The sequence below is a fragment of the Camelus ferus genome, chromosome 8 (assembly GCF_009834535.1).
Source record: "Camelus ferus isolate YT-003-E chromosome 8, BCGSAC_Cfer_1.0, whole genome shotgun sequence".
Taxonomy (NCBI): Eukaryota; Metazoa; Chordata; class Mammalia; order Artiodactyla; family Camelidae; genus Camelus; species Camelus ferus.
Window position 1 is genome coordinate 9,918,079 of NC_045703.1, and position 19,707 is coordinate 9,937,785.

At 42.0% G+C, this 19,707-nt stretch overlaps 2 protein-coding genes across 3 annotated transcripts in view; one reads left to right on the forward strand and one right to left on the reverse strand.

The window, feature by feature from the left end:
- COL9A1 (collagen type IX alpha 1 chain) overlaps positions 1-7,109 on the forward strand; it is an 80,469-nt gene extending 73,360 nt beyond the window's left edge. For both annotated transcript variants that reach the window (XM_032484459.1, XM_032484461.1), the window contains 2 exons: positions 655-732; positions 6,188-7,109. In XM_032484459.1, the coding sequence (XP_032340350.1) occupies positions 655-732; positions 6,188-6,381 (272 nt within the window). In that variant the 3' untranslated portion in view covers positions 6,382-7,109. The remainder of the gene's footprint in view (positions 1-654; positions 733-6,187) is intronic.
- A 1,112-nt stretch (positions 7,110-8,221) lies between these two features.
- COL19A1 (collagen type XIX alpha 1 chain) overlaps positions 8,222-19,707 on the reverse strand; it is a 323,156-nt gene continuing 311,670 nt past the window's right edge. Inside the window, 2 exon segments of the mRNA XM_032484458.1 lie at positions 8,222-15,695; positions 15,873-15,950. Coding sequence (XP_032340349.1) covers positions 15,568-15,695; positions 15,873-15,950 — 206 coding nt within the window. The 3' untranslated portion in view covers positions 8,222-15,567.

Consider the following 19,707-nt stretch of genomic DNA (forward strand, 5'->3'; position numbering starts at 1 on the left):
TGCATATTTCTGATTAAACTTATTCCTGGTTATTTAATAATTTAGTTGCTATTACAAATGGGATCTTTTTTTCGCTACATCTTATTACTGATTGTATATGTGAAAATTATTGATTTCCATATATTAACTTTGTACCTTGCTCCTTTACTGAATTCTCTTATTGTTTGTAGAAGATTCTGAGTTGATTTTCTAGGGTGTAAGATAAACAGCCATATCACCTGAGAACAGGGGTGGCTTACACCAAATAATAAATAATTGTAAGAAGGTAGGCGTCTTTATAATGTCCTGACTGGAGTGGAGCTGCTTCTTGTGTTTCACGTCAAGCATCACACCAGCTTTGGGGTTAAGACAGATAGACTTTATCATGCTGAAGAAGTAGCTAGATTCTTATTTTATTGAATGTTGTATAAGGAATGCATGTTTAATTGTCAGATGACTTTTCAGCATCTAGGGATATAATCGTTTGACTTTTCCCCGTAGACCTCTTAAAATAATTAACTTGATTTTTGCCTTGCTACATACGAACTATGATCTAGTCTGTAGCAACATCATAACTTTTTGATTTCTGAATGTAGGCTTTGCTTTAAGTTTAAAAATATGAAACTTTATTTTTATAGATACATAGAAAAATAACATTTCTCTAATGAAATCCAGGTGACATGGGAGAGAGGGGTGATCGTGGCCCTCCAGGAAGAGGTCCCAAAGGTTTGCCTGGAGCGACAGGTCTCCCAGGTAAGTGTGAGGTGGGGGAATTGACAGAAGTGGGTAGTCTGAATGGGATAATATTTCAAAGAATTGCTCTTTGATTACTTGAGTGTATCACATGATAATAATGGCTGGCATAGATTTCTCAAGACCAACTTCAATGAAGAGTTAGATGATCTGTAAATCATGTCTGAATTCTTTGAGCGAGAATACACATTAGGGCGTGAAATAGCACTTTAGTTTTTAGGGGATAATTAGGCTTATTTATTTATTTTTTAATTTTATTTTTAAATGGAGGTACTGGGGATTGAACCTAGGACCTCATGTATGCTAAGCACATGCTCTACCACTGAGCTATACCCTCCCCCCACCTGACGCATTACTTTCTCGAATAAATACTGAAAAACGTAGTGTCAAAGCGCAGCCACAAGGCACTTGTTATGAAATTCTGAGTGACTGGGGTTTTATCCATTTCTACCCTAGCTGATCATTTCCTCTTTGTTTAAAAAGTCAGAGTGACAGGAAAATGAAACCATGTTTTCAACTGTTTGTGTTGCCCAGGGAGTAACTGAAATGTTATTTTGAAAGCTTCTCCTTCAAACATGCAGACCCTCCAAAAGCCCATATCCAAAAATAAATAAACCTGAACATTCCTACCCCTGGCCACCAAAAGCCACACCCCAAAGCTATGCATCTGGGTCAACTGAGATGACAAAGTAGCCTCTGTGTGAAGGGCCCAGATTCTCTGGGCGTCCGTTCTCTTTACACACTGGTTACTCTGTAGCCGGAGTCTCGGCGGCCGCTTGCTTATCCACTGGGGGATGACTTCCAAGTCCAACCACAGAAGCAGCTTAAGAGTGTGAATGGCGCGCAGCCTCCCAGCAAACTCCCCAGTCGCTGTGGGGCCATGCCTCAGAAAGGTCCCTGAAGCCCTGGGGAGGCGAATCAGGGGAGGGGGTTTGTGCTGAAGGAGCAAGGAAGGTGGTACACGCTCCCACAGTGGATTTGAAAAACTTGGTCGAAGAAGATCTAGAGAAAGAAAAGATGGTTCTCTCATTCTGTCGGTGGCTTACATATTCAATCGTGGTTTTGCCGCCCCAAACATCGTTGCCTTCTAATTATCCATTTCATTGCACCTGGGGATTTTCTCATTTAAAAGATTTCTTAAAAACTACGAATACATTTGCAGAGAGCTCAAACACCGCCTTTCTAAGACTGTGATTCATGGGCCTGTCGAGACGTTTTCACAAATCGATGATTGTTTGTGATTGGAAAAGGAGGCTTTTATGATTGGAAAAGGAAAGAAAATCTGGTTGGAGTTAAATGAGGCCAAGAGAAGATTTTAATATAGAGTCTGGATACATTGCTGGACGTTTAGAAGAGAGAAGAAGAAAAGAGACTTTTCTGAGTGCTCCTCTCCTTTATCAATAGTAGGAATAGGAGGTTTTAAAGCTGATGCAATAGCATCACTACGATTTACTTAATTATCTGTGGGTTATAAATCCTATAAGGAGAGCCTTAGAATTTCTCCTCCCATTTTGTTAACAAATCACTTACCAGTTCTTGGACCAGCAACGTGCACGGTTGGCAAGGTTTTCCTTTATCAAAAACATATGATCGTTTCTGGTGACTCTTAATTTCAAAAAAAATTCTATGGATGAGCCACATTTTAAGTTTAAGAATGGGGAGGTTAAGGAAGAGCCTCTCGCGTTTGCGCAGTGCCGCTGGCCGCCACAAGGGGCGCTATTTCCCACCTGCGGCAGCTCACCTGGGGTTTGCGCGGCGCCGGGAGGCGTCTCCGCTGCTGTTCGTCCGTGTGCGGGCAGACGGTAAGGTGGGACAAGCTCATCACTGGCAGCTCTCCCTGGCCCTAATCTTGTCTCCCTGATGAAAAAAATTTTGTTGCAGCCGCTCTTGAAGTTAATCCTTAAATCTGATTTATTAAAAAGTCCCGTGGGCTCCCCGTCTCAGGACTCAAGACCCCTTCCCTTCTGGGTTTCCTTCCTGCCTTTTGCCAGCCCGTGCTCCTCTCTTCCCGGTACCACTCGGAAATCTGGTCTTCCTTTTTTGGGGCTTTGGTTACTTTTTCATTCACAGGATATTTGACATCATTTAGTGAAAAATCAGAGTAACAGATTTTTTTTTTTTTTTTTTGGAAGGCACTGAGGATTGAACCCAGGAACTCGTGCCTACCAAGTGGGCACTCTGCCACTGAGTATACTGTCCCCTGCCCCAGATTATAGATTATTATTATTATTTTTTAATTAAGGCTAACTTTCCAAAGCATGCTACTTGCTCAGGGCTTTAGCACACAAGGCTCTCAAGGTCTGTATCTCTCCCCCCGCCCGGAGGCCCCAGCTGGGGCTTTGACTTTCCCTCAGCTCACATCCTCTTGTCTGCACGTAAACGTGCTCAGCTGTCAGTTTCCCAAATCCATCAAGTCCCTGAGCAAGAGCTTTGGGGGCCGTTTCTCCCCTAAAGCGAGTGCTCTGAAAGGGGACAGCTGGGCGCTTGGGCCCCACAGTTCAGACGCCTGGCTCACGTCTTGACGGTCACTAACTGGCTTCATGACACTGGACAAGGTCTTAGCTGCTCAGTGCCTCAGCTTCCCCACTTACAAAGGAGAGATAATATTCAACAGTCCCATCTCCCAGAGAGCATAATTCTGAGAATGAAAAGAAAAAAAAAAAACCTAGTCCATCTAAAGTGCTTAGGACAGTTTCTGGCTACCGTCCCTGCTCAATCCAGGTTCACGCGTGGTACTGCTAGTAATATAACAAACCCACTTCTGTGTGTGGAGGTGCATGGAGGGCAGAGCTGGACCCTGGTTCAGCCCTGGTGGCCTTTTCCTGGCTGTCGCTCAGCAAGAAGATGCTGCTACTCCCGACCCCTCAGACCTTCCCTCCGCGAAATCTCCTTCAACTCCACATCATAAACGCAAAGTGCTGGGTCACAGCAAATCGTGTCAGCCAGCTCACTGTCCTCAGAGAGGCTGGGCCGTTCTTAATTTCCTTGGTAGAGTTTGGAATGGGGTTAGAATGTGACTTCTGGTCTCTCCCAAACCTAACAAAGATGGGACGTTAGGACCTGGGGGAACCTTCAACAAGTCTCTGTTCAGGACCTTGTCCAGAACCTTCTATATCTCATGTAAAGGAAAGAGCCTGCAGAACAGAGTATTCTGCGACCTTCTTTGCTGTCCCTGTTGTTGGATTTGGGACTCAGCCTCCCGAGTGAGAACACCATTTGGTCCTTCTTGGTGCTGACATAGCTGATGAATTTGAAAAAATGGCGCTGACACCTTTATTATCTATCCAGTGATCAGAATTCCTTCATTCTCTCCAGACAGTTTTAGCTCTCTGTCTCTCCTCCTTACCTCTCAGTTGGTTCAGTGTTAAGGATTATGTGCCCTTTGGGGTTGTGATGGTCCACTGCCTAATACAGACCACAGGTCATTGTTATCACCATTACACGGACTGTCATTTTGGCCTTCGTGCTCTGCTGTGTTAAAGTCAACAGAAAGCATCAGTGAGTTTCTCGCAGACGGAGGCAGGCAGGGCAGGCAGGTGAGAAGTGCAGACTTGAGCCCGGCTGCCTGGGTGTACGCACTGCCCTTTTACGTATTTTCAGCTGCGCTCCCTCTGGTGCGCTAGCATCTTCTCTGCGCGGTGGAGAGAATAACCACGCCTACCGTCCGGCCTCATTCAGGAGGACCTGTGGACGTGTTCATACCTGTAAAGTACTTAGAATGGTGCCTGGCTTGTAGCAAACGTTCTGCAAATCTACCTCTTACTGCTATTGTCATTCCTCCTTTTATATTTGAAGAGATACAGACTTAACGCAGGTCACAGGCCCTGACAAAGGTCTTGGATGAGTGACAGAGGCGGATGTGCATGTGCCCAGGTTCATGTCGTGGACGAAAGGATGGGCAGCCTGGGCCGGTGTATGATGAGCTCGTCTTGCCGTCTGAGGCATCATGTCCCGTAACTACTCAGTGTCTTGATTTCTCTTATGCCTCTCACACAGCTGTGCAGATCACACAGAGCGGGATCCGTGGGACTTTAGACCCCTGATCCCTGCCCCCACCTTCCATCTCTCACCAGAACTCTTCGTGGCATCACTTGACCGGCTGTCCCATCAAGAGTTACTCTTTGCCCGCTGCCCCAGACTTGTCCACTGGGGACCAGTTCCTTGGCACTCTGGGGATTTTAGGAAAAAATATTTAAGGTTGGGTCTTGACTTCTTTTTGTGCATTGAAATGCACTGGGGAGAGGAGTCAGCTAAATGACAGTCATGTGTGGACCACCAGGAATGTGGTGTTTGCCGCACCAGGCCACGGGACCAGATTTCTTGTGCAAAATCTGCAGATAGGTGAGCTTTGCTTGTGAATGTTGAATGGGAAAAAAAATACCCCAATACAAAGGGCACCCATGTTTGAAGCTTAAGTCTAGCAATAGTCATTTCTCTTGTTTCCACGTCTGTCCAGTTTCCACTATTTTATTTGGTCCTGGGGATCTTAAGCTAAACAAACCACTTCATACACCAGTTCCTTAAACATAACCTGCTTTGTCTAACACCACAAAAGTTAGCTCAGGACAAAGTGAGACGTGTAAGAAGTTTTCTAACTAATGCTGAAAGTTTATCCATGTTTTTTTAAGCCTGAGTGCACAATCCATGTGATTCCAGCAGCAAGTGTCATTAGAGCTCTCATAAGGGGCCTGGCACGTTGAGCCTCCATCAGTGTAACGCGACTGCCCCCTAGTGTCAGCACAGAGAATGACATCGATGTTCATTTTTAAGAAATCACGAAATGTTTGGCAGTAACATTTTATAGGTCCTTGAAATTTCGGAAGACTGTATAATCGTTAGGTAGTTAGTGTAGCTGACACACCCGTGAGGCCAGCAAGGCAGAATTAGAACACTCTGGATCCGGGCTTTCTCTTTGTAAGAGTTGAAAAGTAGTTTTTAGATATTTGTTAATGGACTTCCTGAGTAACTTGAATGTGACTTGGTGTCACCCCGAAATTAGGTTCCCACAGAATAGTCTCCAAGCACCTTGGAGCCCAGGGTCAGGGCTCACCAGAAGCTGATAGGCTGTTATGGGAAGGCGAGTCTTTCCCTCTGGCCACTTTCATAGGGCAAAACCTGAGACAAATAGCTTTAAGGATCATTGTCTTCATCTTTCAACCTCATCTTTTGTCATCCTCTATCATTTACAAAAGCATTACATTTTTTTTTTTTTTGGAGGGGAGGAGGTAATTAGGTTTACTTATTTATTTTTTGGAGGAGTTACCCGGGATTGAACCCAGGACCTTGTGCGTGCTAAGCATGTGCTCTATCACTTGAGCTATGCCCTGCCCGCTACAAAAGCATTTATTAAGGCCATTTGGACACGCTGCTGGACAGTGGGAGGTCAAGTGCCTCCTGCCAGTCTGCAGCCACGAGGGGTGCCCTGTTCATGTGTGCAACCTTTTGTGTGTTTCAGGTGACCCGGGTCCTGCCAGCTACGGGAGGAATGGCCGGGATGGTGAGCAAGGCCCCCCAGGGGTGGCAGGCATCCCTGGTGTGCCTGGCCCCCCAGGACCTCCTGGCCCTCCTGGTTTCTGCGAGCCAGCCTCCTGCACCATGCAGGCTGGTCAGCGGGCATTTAGCAAAGGTCCTGATCAGCGAAAGGCTTAGTGCTACACCGCTGTCGGCATAAACCATGCCTGGAGAAGAAGCTTGGGAGAGAAACACTGCCCAAAGCCAGGGCAAAGGGACAGTGCATCACCTTCAAGGTTATTCCAGAAGACCTACCTGACAATCAGATTTAGAACAATGGTGCTATTCAATAAATCCTCTTTCCTTTCCCATGGATGGGAGGCCAGCAGAGCCGTCAGTGATACAAACAAAACCCCTCCCTTGAAGTAAATTACAATCCTGTCCCCAGGATCTTAAACCTTAGTGCGCTATACACATTGTGGGCCACTGCGCCAATAAACGAGAACAACGGTTTGGTTACCTCAACTGCGGTAGTTACTTTCATTTTTAGATTTAGATCTTGTTCTCAGATGTTGTTTCAAGCTCTGCAGAGGATTACCAGAGTAGGTACCAAGAAACCCCACTATAGACGATAGAATTGGTGCTTAAACTCCCCATCAGTGTGCTCTCTCGGGAGTTGCAGGGAAGGCTGGACCACGTGGAGTGACTTCCTTACAGCCTTGGTGGTTTTCACAGTTGGCTTGGATTTTTTCGGACTGTATTGCATCTCCAACCTGTTGATATTTTGGGCTCTTCTATGTGAAAGCAAAGACGGAATTTTACTGTCCTGCCATTCGTAAGTTTTATTGATGAGGTTATTTATTTCTTTTAAGGTTTGAGGTAACATCTCTGGTTGTACCAAAGAAGCAATAAATACGACTTCTTAACTTTTTGCATGTTTTCTTATAGTCATGTTCAATGAAAAGAAGGCACTGAGCTGGTTTAGAGACATTAGAATTTTTTCACTTACTGGTATTTCTGTAGGCATGTTTATAATATTAATGCTTTTTCTCTATGAAGAAATTAAAAAGCCCTTACTGTTCCCGGGAGGGTGTTACCATGACAGAAGTTCTTTATATGTGTGTGCATGGTGGGGGTTGGAGGGTGGGTACTAGGGGGTGATGGGGAGGCCTTCATGGGCTTTTTTGAAATCTAACAAACATGTGGGATATGAAATCTAACATATGGGATATGAACCCATATCCCAGAAAGATGCAGAAATGCATATGCATAAATATGTTTGCATATGATGTCTGAGATTTCACGGACCCCCTAAGTCTAGCCTTGCTTGGTTTCTAGGTGAGAAACCACAGTCTTCATTTCAATGCTGTGTTAGTGCCCTCCTATTTAGAACTTCACTGCTGCGAAATGATTTATGTTCTGCCGTTTTTCTTATAAAGGCAGCTCAGCTAGAGCACCGCATTCTTACCAATAAGATGGGTATCGCCTGGCCACTCAAGGCCCTTCATTACCGTTTACACAGTCACATCGGCTTGCTGTTTTATCAACATCTATGTTAACTGTCAATCGGACTTAACAGATTCGTTTTGTGTCGTGGTGCCTGTGACTGACTTGTTCCGGGCCGTAGCGCGTTGCTCAGAATAGTCAACGTCTTCAGTGAGTTCATGGAACTCAATTCTCTCAAGTCAAGGTGGGGGGAGGGTTTTTGATATTTTTTTCTCATGTGTACTTTCTACACACTTAAAATTTTTAGTTCCATTTGTTTGGTCAAATCAATCATTATGTAATATGTATTTGGGTTTCTTTAAAACCGCTCCCAGCATCTGGGACTGTGCTTCTGGCATGGATTGTGCTTAAGGGGAATGAGTCCAGCCTGACTACACAGATCAGTGCCATTCACACTGTGTTCTTCCTTTGCATGGAAGAGATGATTCCTGAAATAGAGGTATCTCTTACAAATGCTTAACAGGGTCTTTAGAGGAGGCGGCAGACCCTTCCAGGTCCTGTGACAGATAAACAGATCCAAAGAAATGCCTCGTCATTTCACCAAGGTGGTTTTATTTTAACTGGAGTGACATAGTCAAATACAACAAAAGAGAAATTATTCGATAACCAAATACATATGTTTCTCGGCTCTGTAATATCCTATTTATAAGAGAATTAAAAAAAATAAAATTTCAAAGAAAAAGTTCCTTTGTTTTACAAACTTGAGAGACAAAAGGAAGTACAATGGCTCTTACAGACACAGCAATCCTGGAAACAACCACTTACAAATGGATTGTGCAAAACGAGCGGATTCCAGACGGTGGGAACGATCCATTATAAATCCAGTTAGCTGAAATCGTTTATAGAAGCAGTGAATTCTGGACTGAGGAACTCCAAAGACAAGCAGCCCGCAAATCCTCTCCAGGAAAGAGGGCTGGTGGATATTGGATGAGACCAAATAGCTCTCTCTAGCAAAGCAGAAATCTCCAAAACCTCTGAGCTACCTCTCAAAGCTGGAGGAAGGGCCACCTACAGAGGAGTGGGCGGGCAACCCCAGGTGGTGAGAAACACACATGTCACTTGCTCCAGGGCAGGGGAGTTCTGATTTATTTCTAATCAGTGCTTCTATGATATCGTGATATGATTTTCACCCCAAATATCTGACACGTTGGTTAGGAATTATGGAAATCACATCCCAGCGTGACTGAGCACATAAATTCTCCAGCATAGCTTGGCATAATGGACTCTGTCTAGCAGATGAGTATGAATGAGCTGTCGTATCAGTGACATGACTGATTTGATTATTTATGGACACTTTATATTTCAAGCTGACTAAATAAATACTGTTATTCTTCAACATCATACATAAAATCTGATTTATCTGCAACCTGAATTAAGCTTCATGTAAATCTCTGCTTTGGGAGATCACCTCTGATTGTATTATTATAATAATAATAATAATAATATGATGATGATGATGATGATGATGCTGCTATTAAAGCATCTCTGATGCCTGATACCTCTGAGTTTAAAAACAGACCAATATGGGGGAAGATCACTAGAAATATATAAAATCATACCAAATACCAAGAAAATTGCTTTTCAACGTTTTCTGGTAGCCCTGGCAAAAGGTATGAAAAAGGAACAATAAGGAAAAAAAATTCCCAAACTAGTCATCTTGCTGTTTACAAACAGGGGATTGACATACAGTATTGAAAATATCTTTTTAGAAGAAGAACATTTGCGTTTAATAAATATAGGCATCTCTTTTTTTTCATAGAGTAAACGAAATACTTCTCAGTTGCATACTTGAGTCTTTTTTAGTGAGCGTGTGACCCAGGACATGCCAGTATTGATGTATATGGCTCAGTAAATTGTAAATCAAAATTGGTTAAGTGTAAGAATACATGACTATAAATACATGTGCTCAAATGCTCTTTAACTAGAGGGAGTGTAATGTACTTGTTAGACCTGGTTACCAGAAAGAGGATACTGACTGACCCTAGTTTTGATCTTGATGAACAGGCATCCAGGCTAACTTTCCCCTGCACGTGCCTTCACATCTTGCTTTTGATTCCAAGAAACTAACTCTCTTTTTAAGACTCTTCTGAATTTGTCTTTGGCCTCCAAGTTGAAGATTTCTGTGTGAAAAGACTTCAGAATATTCCCTAGAGAGCACACAGCTCATTCACTATGTCCTAAGGGGACCCGAGGATGAGAATAGTTAAGAACTACGTAAATCGTTTCCTGGTCTGAGCAGACATGGAAATCCACTGGCGTGTTTTGATGTGATTCATGGCAGTTAAGGAAATAAGCGATGTAGTTCATGTCTCATTGCCTGTTGCCTTATCGCTAATGATGGAAGAAGGGCTTATATGTACAAGTTCCTTGTGGTATTTATTGCTCAGGCCACGTGGTTTAGTGAGAAGATCACTTTGTGGGACACAAGTCACAAAGGACTGGCTGCTCTCTGACTTTTGTTTCTGCTTTTAATTCTCATGCAAAGTCAACAGAGCAAGCTTTTTATAAGGTACCAGAGAGATGGGTTATAAACTTAATTATTTTGAGCTAACCATTGATTCACATGATAAACAAAAGTATAAATGGCCAGCATGGTATAAACATAAACTCTGCAACAGGCCAACCTGCATGTTCCTCAAACACGTGTGTGGCTCACGCGTGGTGTGCCTGGTGTGTGAGTGTGTTTGGAGCCTCCGTGTGGTTGGGACCCACCACAATGGACTGCAGTGTGGCGCTTCCAAAGAAGACAGGGTGTTAACAGCTGCACCTCAGAATTCCCTGATTTAGGGTCAAATCCTCTATTGCTGAGATGTGTGACAAGCTCATTACGCATCAAAAACATATTAGGAATCAAGGCCTCAGAGCATTAATTATATCCACGTGGGATTCTGAGTAAAACCAGTGCCACTCTTAGCATGAATATGCTGAATTCAATCTTAAATAGCTCGACGAGGTAAGACAAGAGAACAGAATGGCCCAAAAAAAAGTATCCTAAATGCTATTTTAAAAATAGTTACAAAATACGCCATAAAACAATCTGAATTTAAATGCATCTATACCCTGAAAAATATTTAACCCTAAAGTGTATTTTAAATAATGCAGCAAAATCAAACGTTGTAAGTAATTAGCATTTTTACACCCATATGCTTACCATGGTCAGACAACGCACACCCTTCTGAGAAACTTAAATCTTACTGAACTACCCCCTATATTTAGTGACTCCTACTTCATTTGTATTCACTTTTGACAAATTCAGGAGGCAAGTCGCTAACTCCTGGGGTTGTAACCCTCATCACTCACTGTTGGATCTGAACACGACAGTTTTTCCGTTCAGGTTTTCTTAGACCCGGCTCGGTTTTATGAGCCTGCCTGATCTTGCAGGTGAATTTTCGCTCTTCTGGGTCTGCTTCTCTGGTTGAGTTTCCTCTGGGTTCATCTGGTTCTCCACTCAATTTAACTAAATTGACCCATTCCTCTGGCATGATTTTGTTGACTGAAATGTCTGAATTACAGCTCCAGCTACATCACGTGATAAAACTGAAGTCATCCAGGTGTCTTGATTCCTGAGATTCCCAGCAGTTAAACAAATTTAATGGCATGGATGCTGCCCTTACCAGCCAACTAATAAGTGTGTACAGCTCAACAGGCTAAGTTGCTTTGAGCTAACAGGCATCCAAGACACAAGTTCAATTTCTGTCTGCATCTCCCTCCTAGACGGCTGTGCAATCTGTGTGAGAGAGAGGGGGATGAAAGGGGGTCCAATCGTCCACACCAGAGTATTAACAAAGAACACTGGGAAACACTGACAATAAACATTTGCATGTCTTAAGAAGGTGGACATGGACAAATGTGAAAAATAACTTAAAAACAAGAGCAATGAACAAATCTGCAAAACTATTCTGTGAATTCACAGGAAAAAACTTAAGCATAAAACTTAACCTAGAAATTCTCAGTATCAGGATATTATTACCAATGTTAAGAAAATTTAAATGGTATTTTGAAAAATAGTGTTCCTTATCTCACTTTTGTAAATATTGATACATTTCTAGAAAAATATAAATTGTACAAATCTAATCGTAAAATTTTAAGTACTTTGAACAACATGGAGATTCAGACATTGTCTAATTCTATAAATGATTTACTTCTTGTGATAAGCTAAATTCTTTTTATTTGTCAAAAGAGACTTTGCTATCCTGTTTAAAAGGTAGGAAGATTGCTCAAGTGTTTCCATGTTAGCCACTAAAATACGGGGGTAGGACAAAGTTACAAATAGTAAATCTGCAAGTTAACTAGGCATGTAAATCCACTGAAGAAATAAAATTGAAACAGCCAACAAATCAAAGATTATTATGCCGGCGTCATAAAGATACTTAAAATGAGGAAAAGTATAAATTAACAAAACAAAATAACAAAACATAAATTAACAAGAAGTTATTTATAAAAGTAAAAAAGAGTAAGTGCAGAAGCAGAGTCTGACTTAGTTGTCCACTCAGCCGTTTCAAGCCTTGTGTTTCTGCAAGTCTGTTCCGTTCTTCTGATACAAATTGCTTTTAGACACCATCTTGTGGACAAAAGGAGGTATATCACAGGTTCTCAAGAGATGAGGAACACTGCAGAAAAGCTAAATCTTACTTCACTCCTAAAACATGTTCATAAAAAAATTATTTTATCATCCAAACATCAAATGACATCTTTTACAGACAACATATCTCAAGATAAATAGTGAAGCTCTATAATAAAAGTGACTAAAAATTTAAAGTTTCAACAATGTCATGAAATATAGAAATAAGCATATGGGATTGCTTTAAGATCATTAATTAAATTACTTTGATTACAAGGTGAAAAATTTCAAAGGTTAAGACTGGCTGTGTTTTTGTTATGGTTAGGAAAAACTGCTTAATGTCTTCAGTAGGAAAGAATCTTGAACAAACTCATGAATTAGTCTTCCTTTTTTCTTTAGATTCCAAAGGCCATAAATACTAGTTGAAGTCACATTTTGCTCTTTGCACAGAAAGATTTCTATCTGAAAGTGTTAACTGATCTTGGTATAAAATGTTACACTGGAATTCAAACATACTTATATAGGGCAAACACAGTTTTAATTGTTGTCATCATGGCCTGTAATTATTTTGTATTTAAACACACTTGTCTGAAGTCCAAACAAGGGATAATTCAGGAAATTTGATCATTCTTCTTCCCTGCTGGGGACATTACTGCCATCTGTGTGAAAGTAAACAAATGTTTTGGATTGGAATGGAACCGAATGATGCAAGAGAATTGCCGGCCACCAAGTTAGGGGAAAATGTCACACCCTCCTTTGGGGCCTTAATTATCTACTTTCTTTTTGTTAAAAGAATTAGGCAACTGCCAGATCTCCACTTTATCTGGGGTGGTATCAGCTGGGCGAGGCTTTCCTGGTGCTCTTTGCTGCATGCCATGTGTCCAGAGGTGGGGCTGGTGAATATACAGGAGGCTGAGCGGAGATGCTCCAGGCGACACAGCTCCATTCCTCTGGTTACGCCCAAGGTAGATGGAGTCACACGTGTCAGTTGTAAGAAAAAGAGCTTGAATCACGGTGGCAGCTCTACTTTGAAACGCACCGTATAGCAGTCTATGTCCCCGCTCCTCAAGTCACCAGAATAAATTCAAATTCTCGAAACTGGAATAAACCGGCCCAGCACAAGTGCAATTTAGAAAAAGAAAAGTTCCTAAATATGTAATTTGTAAGAAAGGATACATGCCTTATCCTCTGGAATTAAAATGAACAGAATTTTATAAAACAAGAAACTGAATTAAGCTTTCTTACATATGTGAAGGGATCGATTCAAAGAAAACAAAAATGCATCCATCACCATGAGCAAAGAATAGTTCATGAAAACATTAAAATGCTAAAATAAATACTTCTGGATTAGCAAAAAGGCCAAAGGATAAACAAACAATTAATATGAAAAAGTAACCTTTGAAAACATGAAATGTTTAGCTTTACGGCAAATTCAAGTAAATTAATGAGTGGCAGATGTGTTGTAAGCTTTCAGAAAATTCAACAAATTAAAGTTCAACAGATGAAAAGTTCAAGATATACACATAGCACCAGATTTTAGATCACTGTACATTTTTGGGGGGATAGATGATCATTTTACTAAGAAAATGCATATATATTCTGATTGTGTAAGTCTAAAACACAGCACCATTGAAGGTATTGCACAAGAAATAAAATTAAGAAGAAAATAAATTTAAAGTTAAAAACACTTGAAATAAATAAAATGACCTTGGAAAAGAGAATAAATAAACTTGGAATTGAAATATACAGCATCGTTCAACACGAAATGAAGAAAAGCTTGTATTATACGACACAGCCATGTAGAAAGTCACCGACCAGCAGTTCGTCCATCTACAATGAAAATCAGCTCAAACCAAGGGTGCATTTGAACAAATTTTCCCAATTTCAGGGCTTGCCTTTTAAACCCACGTTTCAGTTAAGAGATAAAAGCAACCATCCCGGCGGCTTTAGCCCCGTTGGCATCTGTGTTGCTCCCGGGAGAGGCGTGGCCCCGGGATGCGGCTGGCAGGAGGGCTCTCAGCATCCGTGGGACCCACCACTTAGATTTCAGCAACATCCTCAGGCCCAGGGTTCTAGAAAATCAGTTGTTCTCAACAGTTTCTCAAAATAATGTCCAGCCAGGCAACATGGGTACCGTTTAGCTGTTTGGTTGGCGATCACCCATTTCTGGTCTCGGTCAGAGGATGTGGTCTGGCAGCGCCTGCTTCCCCTGCAGGGCACGAGGACCCTCTGGGCTCGGAGCAGGTTGCACATTCGGCCCCATGGCTCTCCTTCACTGCCCTGCACCTCCTGCTGCAGCTTGTGGATGCGCATCCACTGACACCACCCACTAGAACAAGGGCGTTTCTTTTCCAGTCGCTGCAAGTCCCATCCTTTGTTCAGATGGCTGGTTCTTAAATTCTGGGAGTGATTAGGTCAGAGTAATGGACACAGTGGCCCAAAGACTTGTTGGACACTTTAAGCTTCAAAAGGGCCAAAGACGGCTTGGTGCCCTCACCACAAAACACCTCTTAGGGAAGGCAGCTTTCTGTTTCCCGGGTGAGAAACTCGGTGAGGGGACCGCAGGGCTGGGCTTTGACTCTGTTCTCCCTTCTTATGCAGAATGTATTCATGCCAGTGGAATTGCTTCGAATCGACCTCCTTACACAGAATTAACAAAATCATTTCAGTAGTTGGCTATGGTAGGGTTTGGGGCTCCCTGATAAAACAGTCACTTGGGTTTTTTTTCCCCAAAAATATAAGTTATGAAGTAAAGTTCTTATTGCCTATTTATTTCTCTGCATAAGTCGAGTGGATATAGGATGGTATAAGAATTCTTAAGCTATAAAAAAGTAGTCCAAAACATTCAGCAGGAGCAATGGACTATATCAAAAAAAAAAGTTGATAAAATTTTTAGCAATGATAGTAAATTTAAATACCAAGAAAACCTTAAGATAAGTCTGAAACTTTAAAATTCAGAAATCAAAGGCCAAATACAAGTCGATGAGGCGACGAAACGTACATCACCATCCATCTCCTAAACCACAAGCTGTCATTTCCTCTTGAAGAAGACCCAAGGATCAAGATCTGCTTGCATATTTCATAGAAAACCCTGAATAAAAATCATAATGAAGGTGAAGCAAAACAGATGGAATGAATTTGGAAAAATTCTAAAAATGCTGATATCGCAATTACTATAGGAATAGGATTCCAATTTTTGCTTTTAATGTCTGGCTTACAAAAAAAAAGTCACCCACACATCATGTGGGTTTGATAGTATTAAGAAAGCGCCAGCTGCAAGGAGAGACGAGCAGGAATCCAGTCGTCCGCAGGTGCGTTTACTTCCCACTTGTCCGCTGACGGGCATGAGAGACAGGATAGAGGCAGTCCTCGGGGTTACAACTTCCACTGGGGCCCGGGGGGCCCTGGGGCCCTGGAGCACCTGGTGAGCCAGGCAAGCCCGGAGCTAATGAAACAAAAGACCCCATCAGAATGCAGGTCAACATATGGGCCTTCCTCCCTCACTCCATCCAACACGGGTCACTCAGCATCACCCATAGCAATACATAAGGGCCACAGGGGAGAAGGCATGGCTCCTTATTTTTGGAGCCAGCTCGTGTTGTGAAGACAACATCACTATTACCTGAAGTCCCAGGAAGACCCGGACTCCCCGGAAGCCCAATTCCAGGCTCCCCTCTTTCTCCCTTCTGTCCTCGGTAGCCTAAGCAAGAGATACATAAAAAGAGAGACAGAAAAGTAAGTGTGCTCTACCCCAACACAGCCCACGCAAGAACCATGATCTTAGTCTGCAAAATTTTGGCAGGTCCTTCATTTAACATAATAGCATATTAGCTGTTTTGCATTAACCACATATTAACTAACATGTCAAACAGATTTTGTGCAATTGGCAATACAGACCTTGGAAATATACAATCACTATAAAATGTTCCAACTAGTCAAACTCTTGACAGTGAGACTTTGGGCACTGAAAATGATGCTTAAACACACCAATCAGGTGTATCTCCTTTCAAATAGCTAACGACAAGGTGTGCGAGCCCTCTTCAACGGGAGTTCTGCCTGGAGAGCAGATACAAGCTAAATATAAGTAGCTGGAAGAGTTCTGCTTAACAGGGAGGCAAGATAACGTGACAGCAAGAATCTGCAGCCTAGTACAACAATTAAAGAGAACGAAGGGAGCAAAAACTCATGATTTTAATGAGTGACACTAAAAGTCTAAATATATGCGAATCCACCCAACTCAGGAATTAGGTCTTTGTTCAGATTACTGACTACAACTGTTGTTATGGTCCTTTCCAATGCTTTATGTCCTTTCCAAGGAGAATTAAAACAGCAACCCCTTGTTTTAACATGATCCTGACAGACTAGGAGCTTCGATAATGATGGAAAGCAAGAGGAGATTGAAGGCTTCATCTAAATTCACTTCATCAACTTAAGTTGGTTTAACCAAAATGAATTAGATCTAAGATCTGTATACATTTTAAAACGAAATCATTCTTCTTCTTGAATATGCTTGTTGTCACCTGAACTAAAATAGCACTGAGTGATTTTTGCCTCTGGAGGCCCTTATCCCTGTTTTTAAAAAAGCATAAAACACCTTTTTCCTCTGTATTTTATATATTGGCATCCATGTAAGACTTGATTGAAGAAAATGTTCTTGGTTATGAGAGTTTCAGTGATGATAAATGGGGTTTTAACTCTTAACTCTTTCATACTTCAACAGCAGCTTAAAAATTGCTCCTACTCCCAAATGCACAGAGCAGGCATGTAGAGTCATGCAGACACACAGCAAGGATAATCACTGGGAGAGCATCTCAGTAGGAGCCAGCAGGCCGTGACTCAGCTGTGCCTTTCCATAAAGGTGTGTTATTATAGCACAATGTGATAGGAGGAGAAATGTTACTGTTCTCTGTGAATGTATGCAGGACAAATTATTTCCTATTATTGCTGGGAATTAGACATTTTGGGGGTTATCATTCTGTTTTGACCTGACCATATAGTATACACATTATTATTTAAATAATGTTAGCAATGTGATTACCACACCATTATTTTTTCAGCTTTGGAGGCTTGACCTGACCACAAATGTGAAAATAGTTGAAAAAAAAGTATACATTCGGGAAATATTTTGAGGTGCATATGGAAAATACACCCAGTGGAATATCTCCACCCATTTCTATCTGGAAACTATGTTACAGATATTCAATATGATCCTAGATCCCAGAGAGAACAGTGGCTGAGCATGTGGGCAATATCCTAAATCGATACATACTAACATTTAAAATATTACCTGGATTTCTTTTATACAAGTGACTTTCATTTAACATACTTGAACAATAAGGAAAAAATGTCTGCACTCTGGGTCATGTGGAAGCATCCTTCCAAACCTCTATTATTTAAACATCTCTGCACTAAAATAACATTTACTACCTGAAGTATATTTAATAGTTCAACCCAGTTCACACTATTACAGAAACGTGGTTAAGTTGACCCTCAAGTCATCTCAGTGAGTGCTTGAGATCATAGGCTAAAAAATGAGGAGGAAATAAAAATAACTGAAGATATATGAATTTTGGATTAACAACACTGTGGCACAATTCCAAATGAAGGGCAATTCTGCTGAAAGTTGCATATTTAAATTCCGTTCTAGATTTTAATATCATGTAAAATATATTATTCATTCCATGTGGATTTCAGTGCATATGGTATCATAAAACAAGAAACAAAATTTGTGTATTTGTGTAATAAGGCAACATTTACACTTCTCGTATCAAATATAATAACTTATTTGTACAAATCTCTCAGCTTATTGGGTTAATAACGACCTACTATGATTAGAGAAAGATTTTCAATTCACAGAGCACACAAGAGCTTTCTACTCTTACGTTTCCTAATAAGGTCCCAAGCTCATTCCTTATGAAGGCTACCAAAAAGCCACATGGGCTCACTTTATAATTGCTTCACAACAAAACTTCAGATAGGAATGCTAATAAGGTGAATAACAGCTTTCCCATTTTCTAGAGTTAAGATTTTCATCCCTTTTAGCATAGGTCATCCTTAAAATTTGGAAAGGACTAAAAGGCTAGTCTATCTGCAAACAGACATGTATTTTCATGATGACAGTTTGGTATCAGTGTAGCTTACGTAGGAAAACGGAAATAAAACAAAGGCAGTGTCCTAATCCAGAACATTGGAAGAAATGTGGTGTTTGCTGGGGTTTTTCAGCTGCGAGGCTTTATTTCTGGTAGGGAGATTTTCCATTTCAACTACAGGGATTTACTTCTGAAGTTGCGAATCTGTGCATCTATATGCATACAGGAAAAATGAGGACAGAAAAGAGTGTTACTGGCATTTTGGGAGGGACAGTTCTTCATGGGGGGGGCCTTACTAGCTGTCTGCAAGGCTTATAAGTTGTTTGGCCTCCCTGATTCCAGACCATTAACTGACCACACTGTCCTTTATCATTTTGACACCCACATTGTGTTCCATTTCTTAAGGTCCCTGCTGCTGACAAATTTGAAAGGTCAGATCTTGATCTCTATCAGTCACGTGAACTACCCCGTGGGCCACTGGATCACAAATAAGAGAAAGGTTTCCTTCGTTATAAACCAAATAACAGCTCAACTCGGGAAGTTCAAAAGTAAGAATGATCGTTCCCAACACCGTCCCTCCGAAACTGAAGGAGGACAAGTGGCTGGCTCTGTTTTCTCCCGGTGACTCCGTATTCACTCAGTGTGCAGGGCTCTTTCTGAAATGCATGAGGCTTTCAGGTGTGGGGTCTGTGCTTGAGGGTCTTCAGAGAGGTGGAAAATCAGCTATGTTTGGAGAGAGTTTAAATCAAGTTCTTGCAGGGCACCTGATCACCCAAACCACAACTACATATAAAACAACCATCAGTTAGGATGACCTGAAGACTAGCAGAAGAGAGCTTCTACAGCCGAGGGGTCAAGATGAGGAGGAGGGACGGAGAAGCGGTCCAGTCACAGCCCACAACCCTGGAATGGTGACCCACAAGCAGGACGGATATCACAACTGTGACAGCCCCCCCCACCCCCCGAGGAGTCGGGGGTCCAGGCCCCCTGTCAGGCTCTCTAGCCCAGGGAAACTGCATCAGGGAGACGAGCCCCCATAATGTCTGGCTTTGAAAACCAGCAGAGCTTATGTCCAGGAGAGCCTGCGGGCTGTACCAAGACTCCACTCTTAAGGGGCTCACACACAAATTCACTTGCTCCGAGTCCCAGCACAGAAGTAGCAGTTTGAAAAGCACCTGGGTCATATGAGAAAGAGATTCATTGACTAGTTTTAGGGAATGTGCCAGAAAGGCAGGGATCCAACAGAAGCTTCTCCAAGGATGGAAGTTCTGGCGAGTGCCATTTTTCTCTCTCATTCCACCTCCTGGGTCAGTGCTGGTGGCTCGGTGGCATTCTGTCACTCTCCATCTATGTAGCTAACACTGTGCC